The sequence below is a fragment of the Leptodactylus fuscus genome, chromosome 1 (assembly GCF_031893055.1).
Source record: "Leptodactylus fuscus isolate aLepFus1 chromosome 1, aLepFus1.hap2, whole genome shotgun sequence".
NCBI lineage: Eukaryota > Metazoa > Chordata > Amphibia > Anura > Leptodactylidae > Leptodactylus > Leptodactylus fuscus.
Genome location: NC_134265.1, coordinates 205,861,049 through 205,881,541, shown reverse-complemented (window position 1 = coordinate 205,881,541; position 20,493 = coordinate 205,861,049). Strand labels below are relative to the sequence as shown.

Sequence of the window (20,493 nt, the reverse complement as noted above, 5' to 3'; positions counted from 1 at the left end):
CTGCGAGGGGTGTACCATACAGTAGGGAGAGACCACTCAAGGGGGTCTCCTCCTGAAGAAATCACTCACCAAGGTAGTTGGACTAGAAGAGAGTAGCTGGTGTAGGGAAAACCTACAAAGGACCAATGAGTTGATTGTATTCCAACCAGGACAGAGAATTGTCGGGGTATGAAGCACAAAGCTGATCAAGAGAAGATAGTAACGAGGTCCCGGTTACACGACCCAGCAGAGAAAGTGATGGACCGAACAGCCCGGTGGGAACATGAGGTTATTAAATAGCAAGCTTGACTCAGGACCCCTTCACACGGCGTAAGCGCTCGACTCATTCCGAGCCGTTTACGTGAGCGCTTCTAAACACTTCCCATTCACTTCAATGTGAGCGCTCGTAAAGCCGGCTTTACGCGTGTTCCCATTGAAGTGAATGGGAAGTGTTTAGAAGCGCTCGCATGTACGGCTCGGAATGAGCCGAGCGCTTACGCCGTGTGAAGGGACCCTAAAAGTCCGGGTCACTGGCGACCACACTGCTGTGGCACACAGTTCCATACTGTCATGAAGTGCTCGGATAAGAACATAACTGACACTTTTTGGGTGAAAGTGAGCCATAATTCAAGGCAGCGACCAAAAGCTGACTGCAGGCGGGAAACAATAAACCGTGGCAACACGGATGGGCAGGGCCTGAATACGACTAAATCAAGTTAAGTCCAAAGCGCTGTACTTCTGCAGGTCCGCCACAGTACTCTACAAAAGTAGAAGATAGTTAAGTCGAAAGAGGCAGGCTAGATCAGAGGGGATCTGTATCCCCAGATATTTAATTGACATGGGTTGATATTTAAAGGGGAGCTGGTCTGCTAGGTGGATGGCCTCCGATGGAGGAGGGGTAATATTGAGGGCTTTGCTCGTAAAGAGATTAACCTTAAAATTGCTTAGGTGACCAAAGCATTGGAACTCATTTAGAAAGGAAGAGAAAGAAGCATGAGGCTTAGTGTTGTAGAGAAGCAAGTCATTGGTATATAGGGCCATCTCAACCTGCCTTCTTCCCATCTGAAGACCAAGGACTCTCCTACTGTATACACTCACTGATTAGTATTGTGAATATTGACGAGGTTCATCTATAATTTTTGGTTGCTCCTAACCGGTAGTATTATTTTTATACTCCCCAAGCATTTAGAAACAGAGGCCACTCCACACAGACAAATAACTACTCTGGTGGCATCAAAGTCCTGAGACCAGACTCCTGAAGGCCTAATATAGTCAGCTTTCCCACATCGATATAAGAAGTGCTAAGCCACAGAGTGTGTAAACTGTATTTGGGGAAGCGTGAAAACCCACTACAGGCAGCACAAACAGTAGACACAACAGTATTTTCCTTTATGGGAGACATCACATCACCTCATCCAGAGAGTACTAGAAGAAGATGACTCTGTAATACCAATTAAAGTGGCTATGACTTTCCTGAGTCATCGGCATTTACATCAGTAAACCAAACAACACGCAGCAAACACTACTATTGTAACACAACAAGCATAAACACATGCACACTTGGGTACGCAGACACATCTGAAGTGTCCTACACTTAAGACTGCAACCAGGTAAGGGGGTGGCATCCATGCCCTTACACATGTAATACTTTATGATCTTTCAATTAATCAGCAATCAATGTTGTTTTTATCATTAAAGCTGACTTTGGCCTATCTAAAATTAGAGATGATCAGATTGCTATGAAGACTGTATGTGGAACACCAGGATACTGCGGTAAGTACATGACTTCATGACATTGATTTTATGAAAATCGTATAAAGTCATTTCTCATAAGTATAAGACAAATACACAGATAGGTGTATTATTTGTGTGTACAAACAAATTACTGTATACATATCAGGACTCAACAGAGTGAGCATGTGGAATCATAGTGTACACCAGATATAGCAGGACTGATAAATAACCATACTAGGATTACACGGTGCATTTTTAACTAAGAATTGTATGCTTCTCAATTGCAGTATTGAGCAGAATATTTTACTAGGCCTTCCTGCTGAGTAGTACAATTTACTGTACTTAGTATACTGAGCATTCAGTTTAAAGGCCATTGGTTTGTAGGCGAAATGCACAGTAAAATGTGCTACTTATTAGGCTATAACAGACCATGTCTGTTTCATTGCTGTGAATAATGGACAAATTGGTCCGTTTATAACAGCCATTTCCTACATTCGACAGGACGACGAGCATTCATTCTGTTTGTCTATTTTTCATGGACTATTAAAAGAAATGGATACATTTCACTTTTTTTTTTTAACCAACTGATTGGTCAGATTTCTATACTCCAAAACAGTAGTATAACTACCGGGGTAGCAGGGGTGGCGGCTGCCACAGGGCCCGGGACATTAGGGGTAGCGGCTGCCACAGGGCCCAGGACATCAGGGGCCTGGCCACAGCCGCTACCGCTGCGTTTTTTTTTCTTTTCTTAATAGGCCATTACCGGCTGGAGTTACTCCAGCCGGAAACGGGCCCTATTTACTTACCGATCCTGGTAGTGGCTGGGATCAGTAAGTGATGCCACGGGCGCCACAAACATCACTATTATACTTGGGGGTCTTTTCAGACCCCCAAGCATAATGATCAGAGGTCCAGGGGAGGTAAAGTAACATAAAGAACTGTGTTACTTACATCTCTGGGCAGGCTTTGGGCCTAGTTCTGTGACTCTACCCGACGTCACATGACCGGGGCCTGCGTCCCAGGTCATGTGACATCCCGGATATCATTAAAGATGGCCGACACCACCAAGGACTGCAGCAGAGACGGGGATAGGTAAGTAACATTGTTTTTTATGTTTGTATCCCCCCCCCTTCGGTCTCCGATTATTATACTCTGGGGTCTGAAAACCCCCCAGAGTATAATAATTGTTCATAGGTGTCCTCAATGGGGCATAATACTGTGTGTAGGGGTCACTATGTGGCATAATACTTTGTGTATAGGGCCACTATGGGACATAATATTGTGTGCAGGGGCCACTATGGGACATAATACTGTGTGTAGGGGCCACTATGTGGCATAATACTGTGTGCAGGGGCCACTATGAGACATAATAGTGTGTGCAGGGTCCACCATGGGGCATAATAGTGTGTACAGGGGCCACCATGGGGCATAATAGTGTGTACAGGGGCCACTATGGGGCATAATAATGTGTGCAGGGGTCACTATGGGGCATAATAGAGAGCGCAGGAATGCGAGAGGGGGTTGGTAGAGGTCTTCAGCGGGCATTGGTTGGGGGGGCCATGTCAAAAGTTCGCCACAGAGCCCTGCCATTCCTAGCTATGCCACTGCTCCAAAATGTCTCTTTATTGTCTCTATGCTCACACTCAACTTTCCTTCCTTCCGATGAGTTTGATGGGTGAAACACAGTCACGTGCTGCTCCTCTTAGCATAAATAATCCGGGACTGTCCCGCAGAATCTGGTATGTCTTTGTCTGTGGTTTGCTTGTGTCAGAACACCACAATTATTAAGAGATTCAAGCTTCTTAATAAATGTGGAATATTTTGAGCCATTTGGGCACCAAAAACTGAAATTTTAGTCAGTTGGAAGCTTGAATAGATTAGATTTACACCACTCTTCTGGTGTAAACTATAAGTGTACTGTGGTACGTAGTCCCTGTCACCTTACACTTCACCTAAGGATAAGCCATCCATTTTATAAAATTGGATAACCTGTTTAATTGGGTTATGAGCACTGACAAATATTTTATCTTTTATTACAATTTTAGCAAACAAAAAATAAAGGAATAAGTAACTCCTCTTATAAATTGTTTTCAAACTCCCAAAGGTGTAATTGCTCAGATACATGTAAAGAATAATGGGCAATAGTTGCCCACTGCAGCCATTCAGACTAATTTTTTTTTTAATTACCTAAGGTGTTTGCCATGAGCAATAATGGATGATTATGTAGATAATCTGTTTTCCCTTAGTCCCAACAGCGGCACAATACGGGGTATTTTCTGCCCCTGTGTGCTGGTAATACAGGTGGAATTTTTAATTAGCCAAATTATTTACACATGGCTGGCCCCTATAAGAGGGCACAGAGACCTTCCCTCCACGTGTTAGTATCCTATTAATATTATAAATGTGAAAGTTTGTGAGTTTGTGGGTTTGTGTGTTTGTTTGTTTGGATGTTTGCATGTTCGGATGTTTGTTCCTCAATCACGGAAAAACCGCTTGACCGATTCGGCTGAAATTTTCCACAAACATAGTTAATACACCCGATTAAACAATAGGCTACTTTTCGTCACAATAGCGCACATACGTTTGTGCCAGGACCCCCACAAAACCCAAACTCACACCACCATCTCTGCAATCTCACACACTTTGGACCATAGCAAGCCACAAAATTCATATTGCCCTCTACAGGCTCACCCCTAACCCCACACAATCTCATATACATATACTTTACCACTTTGCCCCTCACCTTAACGATACTCCAGGAGGCGCTCTTTAACGCTCCGGAGCAGCCATGTTTGCCGACCCCCACCGCTCTGACAATCCGCGACACCCCCCACCCATGTCAATACCCCTAGGCGGTCTAAAAAATGCAAAAAAAATTTTTTTAAAAAAAGTAGAAAAAATATTTTTTAAAAAATAAAAAGGATTAAAAATTCAAATCACCCCCTTTTCCCTAGAACACATATAAAAGTACTTAAAAACTGTGAAACACATACATATTAGGTATACCCACGTCCGAAATCGCCTGCTCTACAAAGCTATACAAATATTTTTCCTGTTCGGTAAACGCTGTAGCGGGAAAAATGGTCAAAAGTGCCAAACCCCTGTTTTTTCACTGTTTTGATTCTGATAAAAATTTGAATAAAAAGTGATCAAAGCAATAACATTTCCCAAAAATGGTAGAACTACAAAGTACACCCGGTCACGCAAAAAAAGACGCCCTATACATCCCCGTACACGCACGTATAAAAAAGTTACGGCTGTCGGAATATGGCGACTTTTCAAAAAAAAAAATTTTAAACACAGTTTTGAATTTTTTTTAAGGGGTCAAAATGTAAATAAAACCATATAAATTTGGTATCCCCAGAATCGTAAGGAAACACAGAATACAGGGGACATGTCATTTTGGTTGCACAGTGAACGCCGTAAAACCAAAGCCCGTAAGAAAGTCGCAGAAATGCATTTTTTCTTCAAATCCACCCCATTCTGAATTTTTTCCCTGCTTCCCAGTACATTATATAGAATAATTAATGGTGGCATCATGAAGAAAAATTTGTCCCGCAAAAATTAAGACCTCATATGGCTCTGGGAGCGGAGAAATAAAAAAGTTATGGGGTTTAGAGGGAGGGGAGTCAAAAATGAAAATCAAAAAATGCCATCGGCGGGAACTTCAAATACCTCTGTCCCAAAGTCACTATGTAAAGTTTCTCACAACACCATATATATAGCAGCTCAAATACAAAGTAACTTCAACACAAAAATCTCATGTATTGTCTGAATTACAGCAAAAACAAGATACAAAGTTACATTTCATATCCCATCCCTTATACACAGTACGAAAACCTTACCCATGCCTGTATATACCCACTTCTACAATCACCGCAGACGAAGTCGCGGGTACCAGCTAGTAAGAGTATAATATACAGACAACTTTATACATATGTATATACATGTACATTTTTGTTAAAGTTTTATTTTTATTTTTTTTTACAATTCTTATTGCAAGCATACGGAGGGAAGCCTTGTGCCGTTGTTGGGACTAAGGGAAAACAGATTATCTACATAATCATCCATTCCCTGTCGTCCCACCAGCGGCACAATACGGGGAGATATCAAGTAATCCCGTAGGGCAGGTTTTGTCACTCAACTTAGTACCTCACGCCCGATGGCAGAGGCTTCTGCAGAACGGCTAATCTGTAGTGTTTAACGAAAGTGGAGTCTGAGGACCATGCAGCTGCAGAACAGATCTGCTCTAGGGGCAAAGCCCGCTTCTCAGCCCATGAGGTCGCCACTGACCTCGTAGAATGTGCCTTCAGGAAGGCAGGTGGAGGCAGACCTTGGGATGAAAAAGAAGTTTTAATAGTCTCCTTCGCCCACCTGGATATGGTGGGTTTAGAGGCCTTAAGGCCCTTCTGCCTTCCTGCGAAATTGACGAGGAGGTTTTCCGCTCTTCTGAAGGAGCGAGTGCACTCTATATAGATCCTCAGACATCTGGACAGAGTCAAGGTATGGAATCTGATTTCTTCCGCCAAGGAAGGAGACGGGTGGAATACCGGTAATGTAACCAACTGTTCCAAGTTGGAAATGGAAGGTACCTTAGGCCTAAATCCAGGGAGGTACCTGAGCTGGACTCTATCCTCGAAGAAAATGGTGTAAGGTTCTTCAGAGGAGAATGCCTGTAACTCTCCTAACCTCTTGGCCGAAGTTATGGTCAGGAGGAAAGCTGTTTTAAAGGTGAGGAACTTCAGTTCTGTCTCTTCTAGAGGCTCAAAAGGCTCTTCACATAGTGCTGACAGGACCGTACTGAGATAGCATTTGTGGACGGGAGCAGTGACTGCTCGTCTCAACCTCCCAGCACCCTTTAAAAAGGTGCTTATTAGAGAGTATTGAGAAAAAAGCTTCCACAGATAGGCGGACAAAGCGGCTACGTGTACCTTCAGGGCAGCGACAGAGAGCCCTTTGTCTAGCCCGTCCTGAAGGAAGTCCAGGATCGCCTCCACTGGGGGATCCGAGGAGTCCACCTCACGTTCCCAGCACCAGGAATTAAATACATTACCGATTCTACGTTAATTTTTATTAGTTGATTCTGCCTGGGCATATGTAAGCGTCTTCAGGACAGCTCTTGAAAGTCCGCTATTCCTTAGGAACTGGTCAACCTCCAGGCTGTCAGGTTGAATCTTCTCAGATCCTGGCAGGTCAGCTCTCCTTGGGTTACCAGGTCTGGGAGGGGGGGGGGAGCCTCCATTAAACGCCTTGACTCATCCTCATGAGCTGGGGAAACCAAGTCCTTTTCGGCCAGAACGGGATTATGGCGATTCCTGAGACTTGGTCCTGTCTTATCTTCATCAATACCTTGGGTATGATGGGAATTGGAGGGAAGTTGTATATCAGCCTGAACCTCCATGGGATGGACAGGGCATCCACTGCCAAGGGATTGTCCTCCTGGTACAGAAAGCAGGGCCGCCGATAGGCCAGTACTACTGCTACTGGCGTCAGGGGCCCGGCCAAATTGAAAAATGGGTGTGCGGGCCCCTGGTGCCTGTAGCAGTCATTGTATGTCCTATTTCAACTCAGATCTGCATCCAGAGGATGCAGATCTGAGTTGAAGACATACGCGGCTGAAGCAAGCTGACACAGGTCAGCTCCTCGCTTCGCCGCTGCGCGCCTCTCTCGCTGACACATATGTGGCTGAACTGAAGCGAGGAGCTGACCTGTGTGTGATCACATCACGTCCACAAGCCAGTAGCCGGCGGCAGCGGCGAAGCGAGGAGCTGACACCTGTGTCAGCTCCTCGCTTCGCCGCCGCCGCCGCTACTGGCTTGTAGACGCAATGTGAGGACGTCACATCGCATCTACAACTGTGCACCAGTGAGAGAGAGGCGCGCAGAGAGCTGCGAGGGTACGAAGGAGAAGGTAAGTGTAATGTCGTGTACGCTGAGGTGGAACGTGAAACTGGGGGCAGATGAAGGAGAGGACGGCATGACACGGGGGGCAGAGATGGAGAGGATAGCATGACACTGGGGGCAGAGATGGAGAGGACGGCATGACACTGGGGGCAGAGATGGAGAGGACGGCATGACACTGGGGGCAGAGATGGAGAGGACGGCATGACACTGGGGGCAGAGATGGAGAGGACGGCATGACACTGGGGGCAGAGATGGAGAGGACAGCATGACACTGGGGGCAGAGATGGAGAGGACGGCTTGACACTGGGGGCAGAGATGGAGAGGACGGCATGACACTGGGGGCAGAGATGGGGGGACATGACACTGGGGGCAGAGATGTGGGGACATGAATCTGGGGGCAGAGATGTGGAGACATGAATCTGGGGGCAGAGATGGAGAGGACGGCATGACACTGGGGGCAGAGATGGACGGGACATGAATCTGGGGGCAGAGATGGAGGGACATGACACTGGGGGCAGAGATGGAGGGGACATGAATATGGGGCAGAGATGGAGGGGACATGAATATGGGGGCAGAGATGGAGGGGACATGAATATGGGGGCAGAGATGGAGGGGACATGAATATGGGGGCAGAGATGGAGGGGACATGAATCTGGGGGCAGAGATGGAGGGGACATCAATCTGGGGGCAGAGATGGAGGGGACATGAATCTGGGGGCAGAGATGGAGGGACATGAATCTGGGGGCAGAGATGGAGGGACATGAATCTGGGGGCAGAGATGGAGGGACATGAATCTGGGGGTAGAGATGGGGGACATGAAACTGGGGACAGAGATGGAGGGGACATGAATCTGGGGGCAGAGATGGAGGGGGAGACATGAAACTGGGGGCAGATGAAGGGTGTATATGAAGCTGGGGGAGAGATAGAGGGGGGACATATAATGTACGGGTGACTGTAGGAGGATTATACTGTGTGCGGGCACATGAAAAATTAATGAGAATGGGTGGAGTCAACATAACAGTGGGTGGGGCTAAATTTGCCGCAGCGCGCAAAGCGTGCTGCACATTTTGTCCCTCTTTTGGTTCTTCAAAAGTTGGGAGGTATGGGTACAGGGGGCAATGGAAAGATGTTAGAAGGTGGATGGGGGGGGGATTGTTGGGGCATCGGGTGTGCGGCACTACAGAGAGGGAACTGGGGCAATAATGTATAATATATAAGTTTTTAGCTGGAGAACTACAAAGCACACAATACCTCCAAAGGTATGTGTGCTTTGTATTAATAATGATGTAGGCGGCTATGCTACTAGCATAGCAGCCTGTTTGGGGGTGGGACTTTCACTTTAAAGGAGTGTTCACATTGCGTTTTTGGCCTCCCTTGCTGGGATACGTTGGTAACCAGTCACAATCAGCTCCCCACTTATCCCTGCACGGAGAACTGCAGGCCCCCCCCCTTTTTTTTTAATGGCCAGTTCTTCGTGCAGGGATAAGTTGACAGCTGATTCTGACTGGTTACCAACGTACCCCCGCAAGGGAGGCCAAAAACGCAATGTGAAAAAGCCCTGAGGATTTATTAAGAGGGCTCTTATAAATGGTGTTGGCTCTCTATAGGCGCTTTCACACGTAGCAGATTTTACCTGCAAATAGAATCGGATTAAGCCTTGTAATGCTGCTAAATAAAGGGAAATGTAATACAGAATTGGTATGTCGCAAAATAAGGTAGTTTTAAAATGGCGGGGGGGGGGGGCAGACACTTAGGCTGTATGGGGCCCCAAAATTCCTGATGGCGGCCCTGACAGAGAGCAGAAAGTTTCCACCTTGGCGTTGAGTCGGGTTACCATAAGATCGACCTCTGGAAGACCCCATCTTTGGATGATCTGTTGAAATACGTCTGGACTGAGAGACCATTCTCCTAGTGCGGTGATACCCTGACTCAACTGACCCGCTACTATGTTCAGGGAGCCCTTGATGTGAACAGCGGCTAAATGGGTCATAATCTTTTCTGCCCAGGAGAATATTAGATTCGCCTCTCTGAGCAGGGCTGGAGATCTGGTGCAGTCTTGTTTGTTCAGATAGATTACCATAGTCATGTGGTCTAAACGAACCTTCACTGCTTTGCCTCTGAGATCATGAGCAAAGTGAAGAATCACCAGGTAGACTGCACTGAGCTCTTTGATATTGGACGTTCCCAACTCCGGTCTCCTCCAACAACCTTGCATAGTCTTGTCTTCCAGATGGGCTCCCCATCCGAGATGGGATGCATCTGTTGTCAACAGGCTCCACACTGTCGGGACCAAGGACCTTCTGTCTTTTAGGTGTATCCACCATCTGAGGGAAATATGGGTACTGGGAGAAAGGCAGATATTCTTATGCCATTGCAGGTTCTCAACACTTCTGTCTGAAGGGGATGCAAATGCCATAAAGCCCAAGGGACCGCCCTGGTCGAGGATGACATCAGGCCAAGGACTCTCACGGCAGTGCGGATGGTACACTCACAAAAGTAGTCTTGGTGCACCTTCAGCTTACCTCACCTGAGCTGTGGGAGTTGCTTGGAAAAAACTCACTGCCATCTCACAGGATGCTGTTCACATTAGCTGCGCTTTAATGCAGCGGGCGAAGCCCGGCCAAACAGGTGCGTACAAGCCATAGCAATCTATATAAGTGCTCAGACTATGCACTAAGCATAAAGGGAAAGCTGAAAGCTCCCACACAATTTCCATGCCTGTGACTGTAACACAGACAGGCACGCACAGGCCACAATAGATTCCACGCTACACTGCGGCACAGATAAGTGCGCACCGGCGCTGACAACACAACAGAAGGAAGTTGACAGAGTGCCCGTAGCAAAAAATATCAGTGCTTTTAGTTTGCACTAAATACAGAGGAAAGCTGGAGAGGGCTGGGCAGTGAATGAGCTGTAACACAGCTGAACAATCAAAACAGGAAAAGAACACGCAGGGGGAGGGTCTCTGTGCCGTCTTATAGGGGCCAGCCATGTGTAAATAATTTGGCTAATTATTTTCTGCCCCTGTCCTACCAGCACACAGGGGCAGAAAATACCCCGTATTGTGCCGCTGGTGGGACAACAGGGAATTTTATTTTCCTTTGCACCAATTTGAAAAAATTGCCTCTATTTACAGACACCCCTAAATTAAAGATATTCCCTTTACTTTTTTCAGCTCCTGAAATTCTTCACGGTTCTCCTTATGGTCCAGAAGTTGACATGTGGTCTATTGGTGTAATTGCATACATCCTGTAAGAGTTTCTCCCTTTGTAAAAGAATAGAATTCTGTTTTTTAATAACAATTTTAGCATAAACAAAAGTCTACATACACTTGGTAGGGAAGATTCCTCTGATCTGTAGAATAGTTTGTGAGAAGTAGTAATAGCTGTTCACTTGCGATCCTTAGGAGGCATGCAAATTGTACACATCATACTCTGCACTTCAGATTAAGACTGGCCAAGAATGTCTGATGTGAATAATGCACTAGTGCATGCAGAAGAGAAAAGCTCCAGGACACTTGTGTATAGTCCCAGAGCAGTAGGTGTGAATGTAGTCTGTGATAGCAAACTGCTATTATATATCAGAGCAGAAGACTATTAGACTTGTACATGGAAACCAGATTTTATATAATATATTATAGGTTAGTTTTTAGCTTCTCGATATACTGTGCCAAACTTTGTAGCATATAGTGACCCAAAAAGGAATTATATTGGTGTTGGCAACCTCGCAAATAAATGTACGAGGATAAGGTTGCACATTGCAGGAAAACACATTATTTTGTTGCAGATGTTGCAACGATTGTTTTGTGCCAAAGCCAGACGTGGATTTATAAGAAGGGAAATGTCTTAGAGCCTCCTTTATATTTCCCATTACTTTTAAAGCCAATATGGACTTTGGCTCAAAAACAAAAAATAAATTCCAACAAAAAAAGCTGCGTTTCTTCAACATGAGGCCTCAAGCTAAAGCTTGTTTTTTATCTGCTCAAGACTTTATTCACACCTCAGTGTTTTGCACCAGTGAATTGTACACTAAAACCACGAGTAGGTCAAAACCACAAGAGCAAGTGCAAATCTTTCAATTATACCTTATATTTGTATAGAATCCACTTCAGGTTTTGGCTTACAAACATTGATGCAAAACAATGACATGTACAGACGGATGGTTAGGAAAAGTAAGCCACCCCCAGGCATCTATGGCAGTAGCTTTCTCCCTTCTCTCTATTCAGAACATGTTCTGCAGTTTACTGTATACCCCTTTGTACCCCTAGTACAAGAAAAAGTTTTATTTTATTTTCCCAATTTGGGTTGGTTTTTTTTTTGGGAGGGGGGGGGGGGTTTGTAGCTGCATTTGGTCTTGTTTTTGCAGGACATCTTGTAAAGGTTTTAGGCATAATTTATATTACCTTTTAGTATAAATATTTTTTTAATGGCTGAATGTAATGAAAAAAAAAGTACACCATTTTTTTTTCTTTTTTAACAGTATTCACTTTACACCTAGTTTTATAGTACAATTTAGTTACATGGATATAAATAACATGGGTCCCGAGAGAACAAGGGTCCCCTGTACCTCCATCTGAATGAAGTAATGATTTTGCAGGTACAATACTGCATCATTCATCTCGGTTGGACTGTTCTAGACAGCAGAGGGCAACAGTCACTCCATTTAAGCAGAGGGCCAATGTAATGCAGCTCTTGTAACCAGCGATGGTCTGAACAATGAGATAGGGGGACAGCTGTCTTTGTGAGCAAACCCTTTCAAGGTGTACCTAGTGGGGTTTTTTTTCCATTGTAAAGAGATCTGTACCAATTAATTCATATTAAATTGGTTGAAGCTACATTGACAATGAAACAATCACACGGTGCCCAAAGTGTACTTATTTGTACAACAGGCAAATGCACTAAAAACAGTACTGTATGCTCCGATGTGGCAGATTTTTGATGTGCATTATAATGCTATAATAAAACATGAACACAATAATCCTACATTGTATTTACGTGACGACTATGTTAATCTTGTACCTTTACCAGTCTATGCGGCTTTGAACCATTCTTTGATGCTCGGGGTGATCAGTATATGTACAGCAGAATCCTGACTTGTGACTTTGAATTCATGTCACCCTGGTGGGATGAAATTTCACTTAACGCCAAGCACTTGGTAAGTGATGCTAAAAAAAAATATTCCTATAAATCTTACAGTTTTTACTTTATCCACTAATAATAATAATATAATAATAAATTTTATTTATATAGCGCCAACATATTCCGCAGCGCTCTACAATTTGTAGGGTTCAAATACAGACAGAAAGATACATTACAAAGAAAGTCATTTCACACAATGGGACTGAGGGCCCTGCTCGCAAGAGCTTATAATCTATGAGGTAGAGGGGGTGACACAAGAGGTAGCAGGGGCAGCATTGCTTATGCAGAGGTCAGACACTTTTGTAATAGAGGCTACTGTCATTACACAAACATAAAAGTTAATGAGCCGTCAACAGTCGTGTCCATTAACATGTGGATGGAGCTTGGACCTATAAAGTTAGCATGAGATGACATCATATCATGTGGGGAAATGTGGGAGCGGCGACAGAGGAGGGTTAAGGGTTTACATTAGAAATTGTGATAGGCTTGTCTGAAAAGATGCGCCTTTAGTTTGCGTTTGAAACTGTAGAAATTGGGAGTTAATCTGATTGTCCAGGGTAGAGCATTCCAGAGAAGTGGTGCAGCTCGGGAGAAGTCTTGTATATGAGCATGGGAGGTTCTGATAATAGAGGATGTAAGTGTTAGGTCATTGAGTGAACAGAGAGCACGGGTTGGGCGGTAGACAGAGATGAGGGAGGAAATGTATGGAGGTGCAGCATTATGGAGAGCCTTGCGGATGAGGGTGGTAACTTTATATTTTATTCTATAATGAATAAGTAGCCAATGTAACGACTGGCACAGACCCGAGAGTTTAGTGAGGGGAAGACCGATTAGTAAGGAGTTACAGTAGTCAAGGCGAGAATGAATCAGAGAGACAATAAGTGTCTTTAGTGTATCTCTGGTAAGGAAAGGGCGTATTCTGGAGATGTTTTTGAGGTGGAGGTGACATGAACGTGCGAGTGATTCAACATGAGGGGTGAAGGAAAGGTCTGCGTCAAACATGACCCGAGGCAGCGGGCCTGCTGCCTAGGAGTTATAGTAAGGCCTGAGACTACAATGGATATATCAGGGACAGATCTGTTAGATGGTGGAAACAGTAGTAGTTCAGTCTTGGAGAGATTTAATTTCAGATAGAGTGAGGACATGATATTTGAGACAGCAGAGAGACAGTCGCTGGTGTTCTGTATGAGTACGGGGGTGATGTCACGGGAAGATGTGTATAATTGGGTGTCATTAGCATAAAGATGGTACCTGAAGTCAAATCTGGCAATGGTTTGTCCAATGGGGGCTGTGTAGAGAGAAAAGAGCAGGGGGCCTAGGCCCTGAGGAACCCCAACAGCAAGGGAAAGAGGGGAGGAAACAGAGCCCGCAAATGATACACTGAAAGTGCGGTCTGAGAGATAAGAGGAGAACCAGGAGAGCGCAGTGTTATTGAGGCCAACTGAGTGGAGCATGGTGAGGAGGAGTTGATGGTCAACAGTGTCAAAAGCTGCAGAGAGGTCCAGAAGAATAAGAAGAGAGAAGTCACCATTGGATTTAGCCATTAGGAGATCATTGGAGACTTTTGTGAGAGCTGTTTCAGTAGAGTGCAGAGCGCGGAAACCAGATTGTACGGGGTCAAGCAGAGAGTTAGCAGAGAGATAGCGGATTAAACGAGAATAGACCAGGCGTTCCAAGAGTTTAGAGATGAAGGGGAGGTCAGATACGGGTCGATAGTTAGCAGCACAGGATGGGTCCAGGGAGGGTTTTTTCAATAGCGGGGTTATAACAGCATGCTTGAAGAAGAATGGGAAGATTCCAGAAGAGAGAGAGAGGTTAAATATTTTAGTAAGGTAAGTAGTGACAGCAGGCGACAGAGATTGGAGAAGGTGTGAGGGGAAGGGGTCACTACTGTACTGCAGGTTGTAGGACGAGATGAAGAAAGTAGTTGGGAGACTTCCTCTTCTGTAACAGGTTCAAAAGATGAGAATGGACAGTCTGAAGTGCGGTTGGTGAGGGGATCATTACTATGGTAAGTGATGGGATCAATGTCACCTGGGACTTGGGCATTAATTTCCTGACGGATCACTAAACTTTCTAAGTTTTCGTCAGGAAATTAGGTAGGTATGTTTTTCGATAGCCTTCTCACACTGATGATCTCAGCCATCATGTAAGATAAGGCACAGAATCCACCAGTCATGCAATACAGGATTTCACAATTTATGAAATGACTTCTGCCCAGGTCACAGAGCAGGCAGAGAAAACTCTCCAATAGAAGTGAATAGGGTCAGCTCCAGTATATTGTGTCTGTAGGCCCATGGTCCATCTATAAGAAACAGGAAGTGACAGAATGTTTAGGCTTATTTGCAAAAGTTGAAATTGCTTAATTTTTAGGATTTGTTTTTAAACATAGATATTACTTTTGAAAATTAAAAACAACATCACTAAAAATTCTTCAAAAATGTTTAACATAAAAATGTGATTTAAACAATAGTCCTTTTAAGATAGGTCATCATTATCAGATTGGTGGGGTCAGACACCAGGTCACCCCGATGATCAGCTGTTTGAAGAAACTGCAGCGTTTGCTTCTTTACTGTGCCATATGTACACTGTATAGCAGCTATGTTTCACATTAGATCCCCGCCCCATTCACTTCAGTAGATATATTCTGCAAATAAGCCAGGTGACAAATGAATGTGACATCACTGCAGATCACACCAGAATGCTGCTGCCACTTTAGTCATCTGATCTCTGGGGTGCCAGTGTTGGACTTCTGCCGATATAACATTGATGACTTATCTCAAGAATATGTAATGAAATTTAAGCCTTGGAAAACCATTTGAGGCTAAGACCCCACAAGATGTCCTGCAGCAAAAAAGTGATGCGGGAAAAACCACAGTGGCAACATATTCTCGCTGCACTTTAGACAGAAAGTTCGCAGATTTTCTGTTACAATTATACCTATGGGGAAACCACCGGCGTTTCTGTAGGTATAATGTCTGCACCATGATTTTTACCACAAAGTGGGCATGGGATTCACTAGAATCCCATCCACTTTACCCTGATTGTAAAAAGCTGTGATTTTTCCTGCGGCGGGCATGTCGCAAGGTTTATGCCCCGTGAGGCCCCATCCTTATGGTCTTTTTTTTAATAGTGAATTATGGTAACAAAGTTTGGCAAGTGTGAATTCACAATAAGATCAACTACAGTTTATCGTTGATTGTCCTATATAGAAATCAATGTCACTTCTTCATTAGGATGCACCTTCATTCACTTCTATGGGGTCGCCGAGAATACAATCCCTTGCGGCCCGCCTGTCCCATAAAAAGTAAATGGAGTATCAGTCAAGCAAGCACACTGGTACACCTTCTTTCAAAGGATGGATGTAGGAGGACTATGATTCTGCTGCTCTCCATTCTTTTAACATCCATTACACGTCTACATAAATTTTTCTGCAAATGGGGCCTAATCACAAGACAAAATATAGGTCATGTCCTATTTCTGTCCCTTTTCATTGCAATGTATCAGGAATCTGTGAAAACGGGTGCACCTTGGGGCCTTGGGGAGTGAATGTCCATTTTTCATAGTCATTATCACCATTGCTTGTGTGAATTAAGTCTATCTTTGCACATATATAATCAATAATATCTTTGCATCTTCATGTTGTTGGCAGAAATCCATTGAAAATTTCAAATTGAATATTCAGGTTTTTCCACAGAAGTGAGCACTTTTTTATGTTTTAAATACTAGAATTTTAAGGCACGTTATACAGAATCTAGGGTAAAAACCAAAAATACAAATACTAGAATTTTCTATTGAAATTGAAGTAGCACGATTATTTACAATTGTTAGCATAGTGACAATATATCCCATGGCAATGTACAGATATTGTCCTAACTCCTACTCCCTGCCCTTACACAACTTCATAGACAGAAATATGAAATCGTTATGGATATCAGATTATGACAGTGTAAGGCTAAAGCCCCAGGTTGCGTGAAAACCATTTTTTGTTGTTGCATATTTTGTTGCATTTTTGAGCTAAGACTAGGAGTGGATTGAGCAGAAGGTAGAAGTAGGCAAGCTTTCTATATATTTACAGTGGAGCAAAAAAGTATTTAGTCACCAATAGTGCAAGTTCCACCACTTAAAAAGATGAGAGGCGTCTGTAATTTACATCATAGGTAGACCTCAACTATGAGAGACAAAATGAGAAAACAAATCCAGAAAATCACATTGTCTGATTTTGTAAGAATTTATTTGCAAATTATGGTGGAAAATAAGTATTTGGTCAGTAACAAAATTTCATCTCAATACTTTGTTATATATCCTTTGTTGGCAATGACAGAGGTCAAACGTTTTCTGTAAGTCTTCACAAGGTTGGCACACACTGTTGTTGGTATGTTGGCCCATTCCTCCATGCAGATCTCCTCTAGAGCAGTGATGTTTTGGGGCTGTCGCTTTGCAACACGGACTTTCAACTCCCTCCAAAGGTTTTCGATAGGGTTGAGATCTGGAGACTGGCTAGGTCACTCCAGGACCTTGAAATGCTTCTTACAAAGCCACTCCTTCGTTGCCCTGGCGGTGTGCTTTGGATCATTGTCATGTTGAAAGACCCAGCCACGTTTCATCTTCAATGCCCTTGCTGATGGAAGGAGGTTTGCACTCAAAATCTCACGATACATGACCCCATTCATTCTTTCATGTACCCGGATCAGTCGTCCTGGCCCCTTTGCAGAGAATCAGCCCCAAAGCATGATGTTTCCACCCCCATGCTTTACAGTAGATATGGTGTTTGATGAATGCAACTCAGTACTCTTTTTCCTCCAAACACGAAAAGTTGTGTTTCTACCAAACAGTTCCAGTTTGGTTTCATCAGACCATAGGACATTCTCCCAATACACTTCTGGATCATCCAAATGCTCTCTAGCAAACTTCAGACGGGCCCGGACATGTACTGGCTTAAGCAGTGGGACACGTCTGGCACTGCAGGATCTGAGTCCCTGGCGGCATAGTGTGTTACTGATGGTAGGCTTTGTTACATTGGTCCCAGCTCTCTGCAGTTCATTCACTAGGTCCCCCCACGTTGTTCTGGGATTTTTGCTCACCGTTCTTGTGATCATTTTGACCCCACGGGGTGAGATTTTGTATGGAGCCCCAGATCGAGGGAGATTATCAGTGGTCTTGTATGTCTTCCATTTTCTAATTATTGCTCCCACAGTTGATTTCTTCAATCCAAGCTGGTTGCCTATTGCAGATTCAGTCTTCCCAGCCTGGTGCAGGGCTACAATTTTGTTTCTGGTGTCCTTTGACAGCTCTTTGGTCTTCACCATAGTGGAGTTTGGAGTCTGACTGTTTGAGGGTGTGCACAGGTGTCTTTTTATAGTGATACAAGTTTAAACAGGTGCCATTACTACAGGTAATGAGTGGAGGAAAGAGGAGACTCTTAAAGAAGAAGTTACAGGTCTGTAAGAGCCAGAAATCTTGATTGCTTGTAGATGACCAAATACTTATTTTTCACCATAATTTGCAAAAAAATTCTTACAAAATCAGACAATGTGATTTTCTGGATTTGTTTTCTCATTTTGTCTCTCATAGTTGAGGACTACCTATTATGTAAATTATAGATGCCTCTCATCTTTTTAAGTGGTGGAACTTGCACTATTGGTGACTGACTAAATACTTTTTTGCTCCACTGTACCATACCTTTTGGAGCCATTCTTGGCTTTGGCTTAAAAACAAGCAACAAAATCTGTAACAAAAAAATAGTGGTTCTGCAAAGTTGGGCCTCAGCCTAAGAAGTTTTTTTTTCCAATTTTTTATAGTTTGTACAGTATTAAAACTAGAAAACATAACTTGTCCCACAAAAAGAAGGACCCTGGCTATGTGAATGGAAGATATTAAAAAGTCATGGCTTGTGGAACATGGGGCATATCTTATGCATAGCATTTCTGTCTCTTCCACTGTCCCCGGCATCCGCCTCTCTATTACAGCGGATGCCGGGGAGTGTTAGACGCCGGCACAGGTGAAGCCAGTAACATCGCTATGCTTCTGCCCTGCTTGCTACCCTGCATTGGCGGCCCCTTCCCCAAAGGGTAAACTACCTCCCCCCCTCCAGGCTCGCTCCCGTACACTTAGCCCCTCCTCCCTCCCCCCTGACAGCAGGCTGATACATCACTTGACTCAGGAGCAGCTAGGTCAGGGCTGTGGCCACAAAAAAATTAATAAAGTAAGATAGTGGACAAACAAAGCAGTTTTACTGAAACAATGTATTTAGGAAAAGTCTTACATTCACATTAACAAGCAGTATAGATAGGATCCTTGTGACGGGATAACCCCTTTAAGGAACCCTGCTGCTCTCTGCAAATCTAATAATCAAACCACTGGGGGCCCTCCTTTATATAAGAACTAGCTGGTACCCGCGACTTCGTCTGCGGTGATTGTAGAAGTGGGTATATACAGGCATGGGTAAGGTTTTCGTACTGTGTATAAGGGATGGGATATGAAATGTAACTTTGTATCTTGTTTTTGCTGTAATTCAGACAATACATGAGATTTTTGTGTTGAAGTTACTTTGTATTTGAGCTGCTATATATATGGTGTTGTGAGAAACTTTACATAGTGACTTTGGGACAGAAGTATTTGAAGTTCCTGCCGATGGCATTTTTTGATTTTCGTTTTTGACTCCCCTCCCTCTAAACCCCATAACTTTTTTATTTCTCCGCTCCCAGAGCCATATGAGGTCTTAATTTTTGCGGGACAAATTTTTCTTCATGATGCCACCATTAATTATTCTATATAATGTACTGGGAAGCAGGGAAAAAATTCAGAATGGGGTGGATTTGAAGAAAAAATGCATTTCTGCGACTTTCTTACGGGCTTTGGTTTTACGGCATTCACTGTGCAACCAAAATGACATGTCCCCTGTATTCTGTGTTTCCTTACGATTCTGGGGATACCAAATTTATATGGTTTTATTTACATTTTGACCCCTTAAAAAAAATCCAAAACTGTGTTTAAAATTTTTTTTTTTGAAAAGTCGCCATATTCCGACAGCCGTAACTTTTTTATACGTGCGTGTACGGGGATGTATAGGGCGTCTTTTTTTGCGTGACCGGGTGTACTTTGTAGTTCTACCATTTTTGGGAAATGTTATTGCTTTGATCACTTTTTATTCAAATTTTTATCAGAATCAAAACAATGAAAAAACAGCGGTTTGGCACTTTTGACCATTTTTCCCGCTACAGCGTTTACCGAACAGGAAAAATATTTGTATAGCTTTGTAGAGCGGGCGATTTCGGACGTGGGTATACCTAATATGTATGTGTTTCACAGTTTTTAAGTACTTTTATATGTGTTCTAGGGAAAAGGGGGTGATTTGAATTTTTAATCCTTTTTATTTTTTTAAAAAATATTTTTTCTACTTTTTTTTAAAAAAATTTTTTTGCATTTTTTAGACCGCCTAGGGGTATTGACATGGGTGGGGGGTGTCGCGGATTGTCAGAGCGGTGGGGGTCGGCAAACATGGCTGCTCCGGAGCGTTAAAGAGCGCCTCCTGGAGTATCGTTAAGGTGAGGGGCAAAGTGGTAAAGTATATGTATATGAGATTGTGTGGGGTTAGGGGCGAGGCTGTAGAGGGCAATATGAATTTTGTGGCTTGCTATGGTCCAAAGTGTGTGAGATTGCAGAGATGGTGGTGTGAGTTTGGGTTTTGTGGGGGTCCTGGCACAAACGTATGTGCGCTATTGTGACGAAAAGTAGCC

The 20,493-nt window shown here is 43.8% G+C and overlaps 1 protein-coding gene across 1 annotated transcript in view; it reads left to right on the top strand.

The window, feature by feature from the left end:
• The window catches only part of LOC142215516 (calcium/calmodulin-dependent protein kinase type IV-like), a 55,562-nt gene that overhangs the window by 29,375 nt on the left and 5,694 nt on the right, over nucleotides 1–20,493 (top strand). The window contains exons 7-9 of the mRNA XM_075283701.1: nucleotides 1,678–1,752; nucleotides 10,792–10,867; nucleotides 12,644–12,770. Coding sequence (XP_075139802.1) covers nucleotides 1,678–1,752; nucleotides 10,792–10,867; nucleotides 12,644–12,770 — 278 coding nt within the window. The remainder of the gene's footprint in view (nucleotides 1–1,677; nucleotides 1,753–10,791; nucleotides 10,868–12,643; nucleotides 12,771–20,493) is intronic.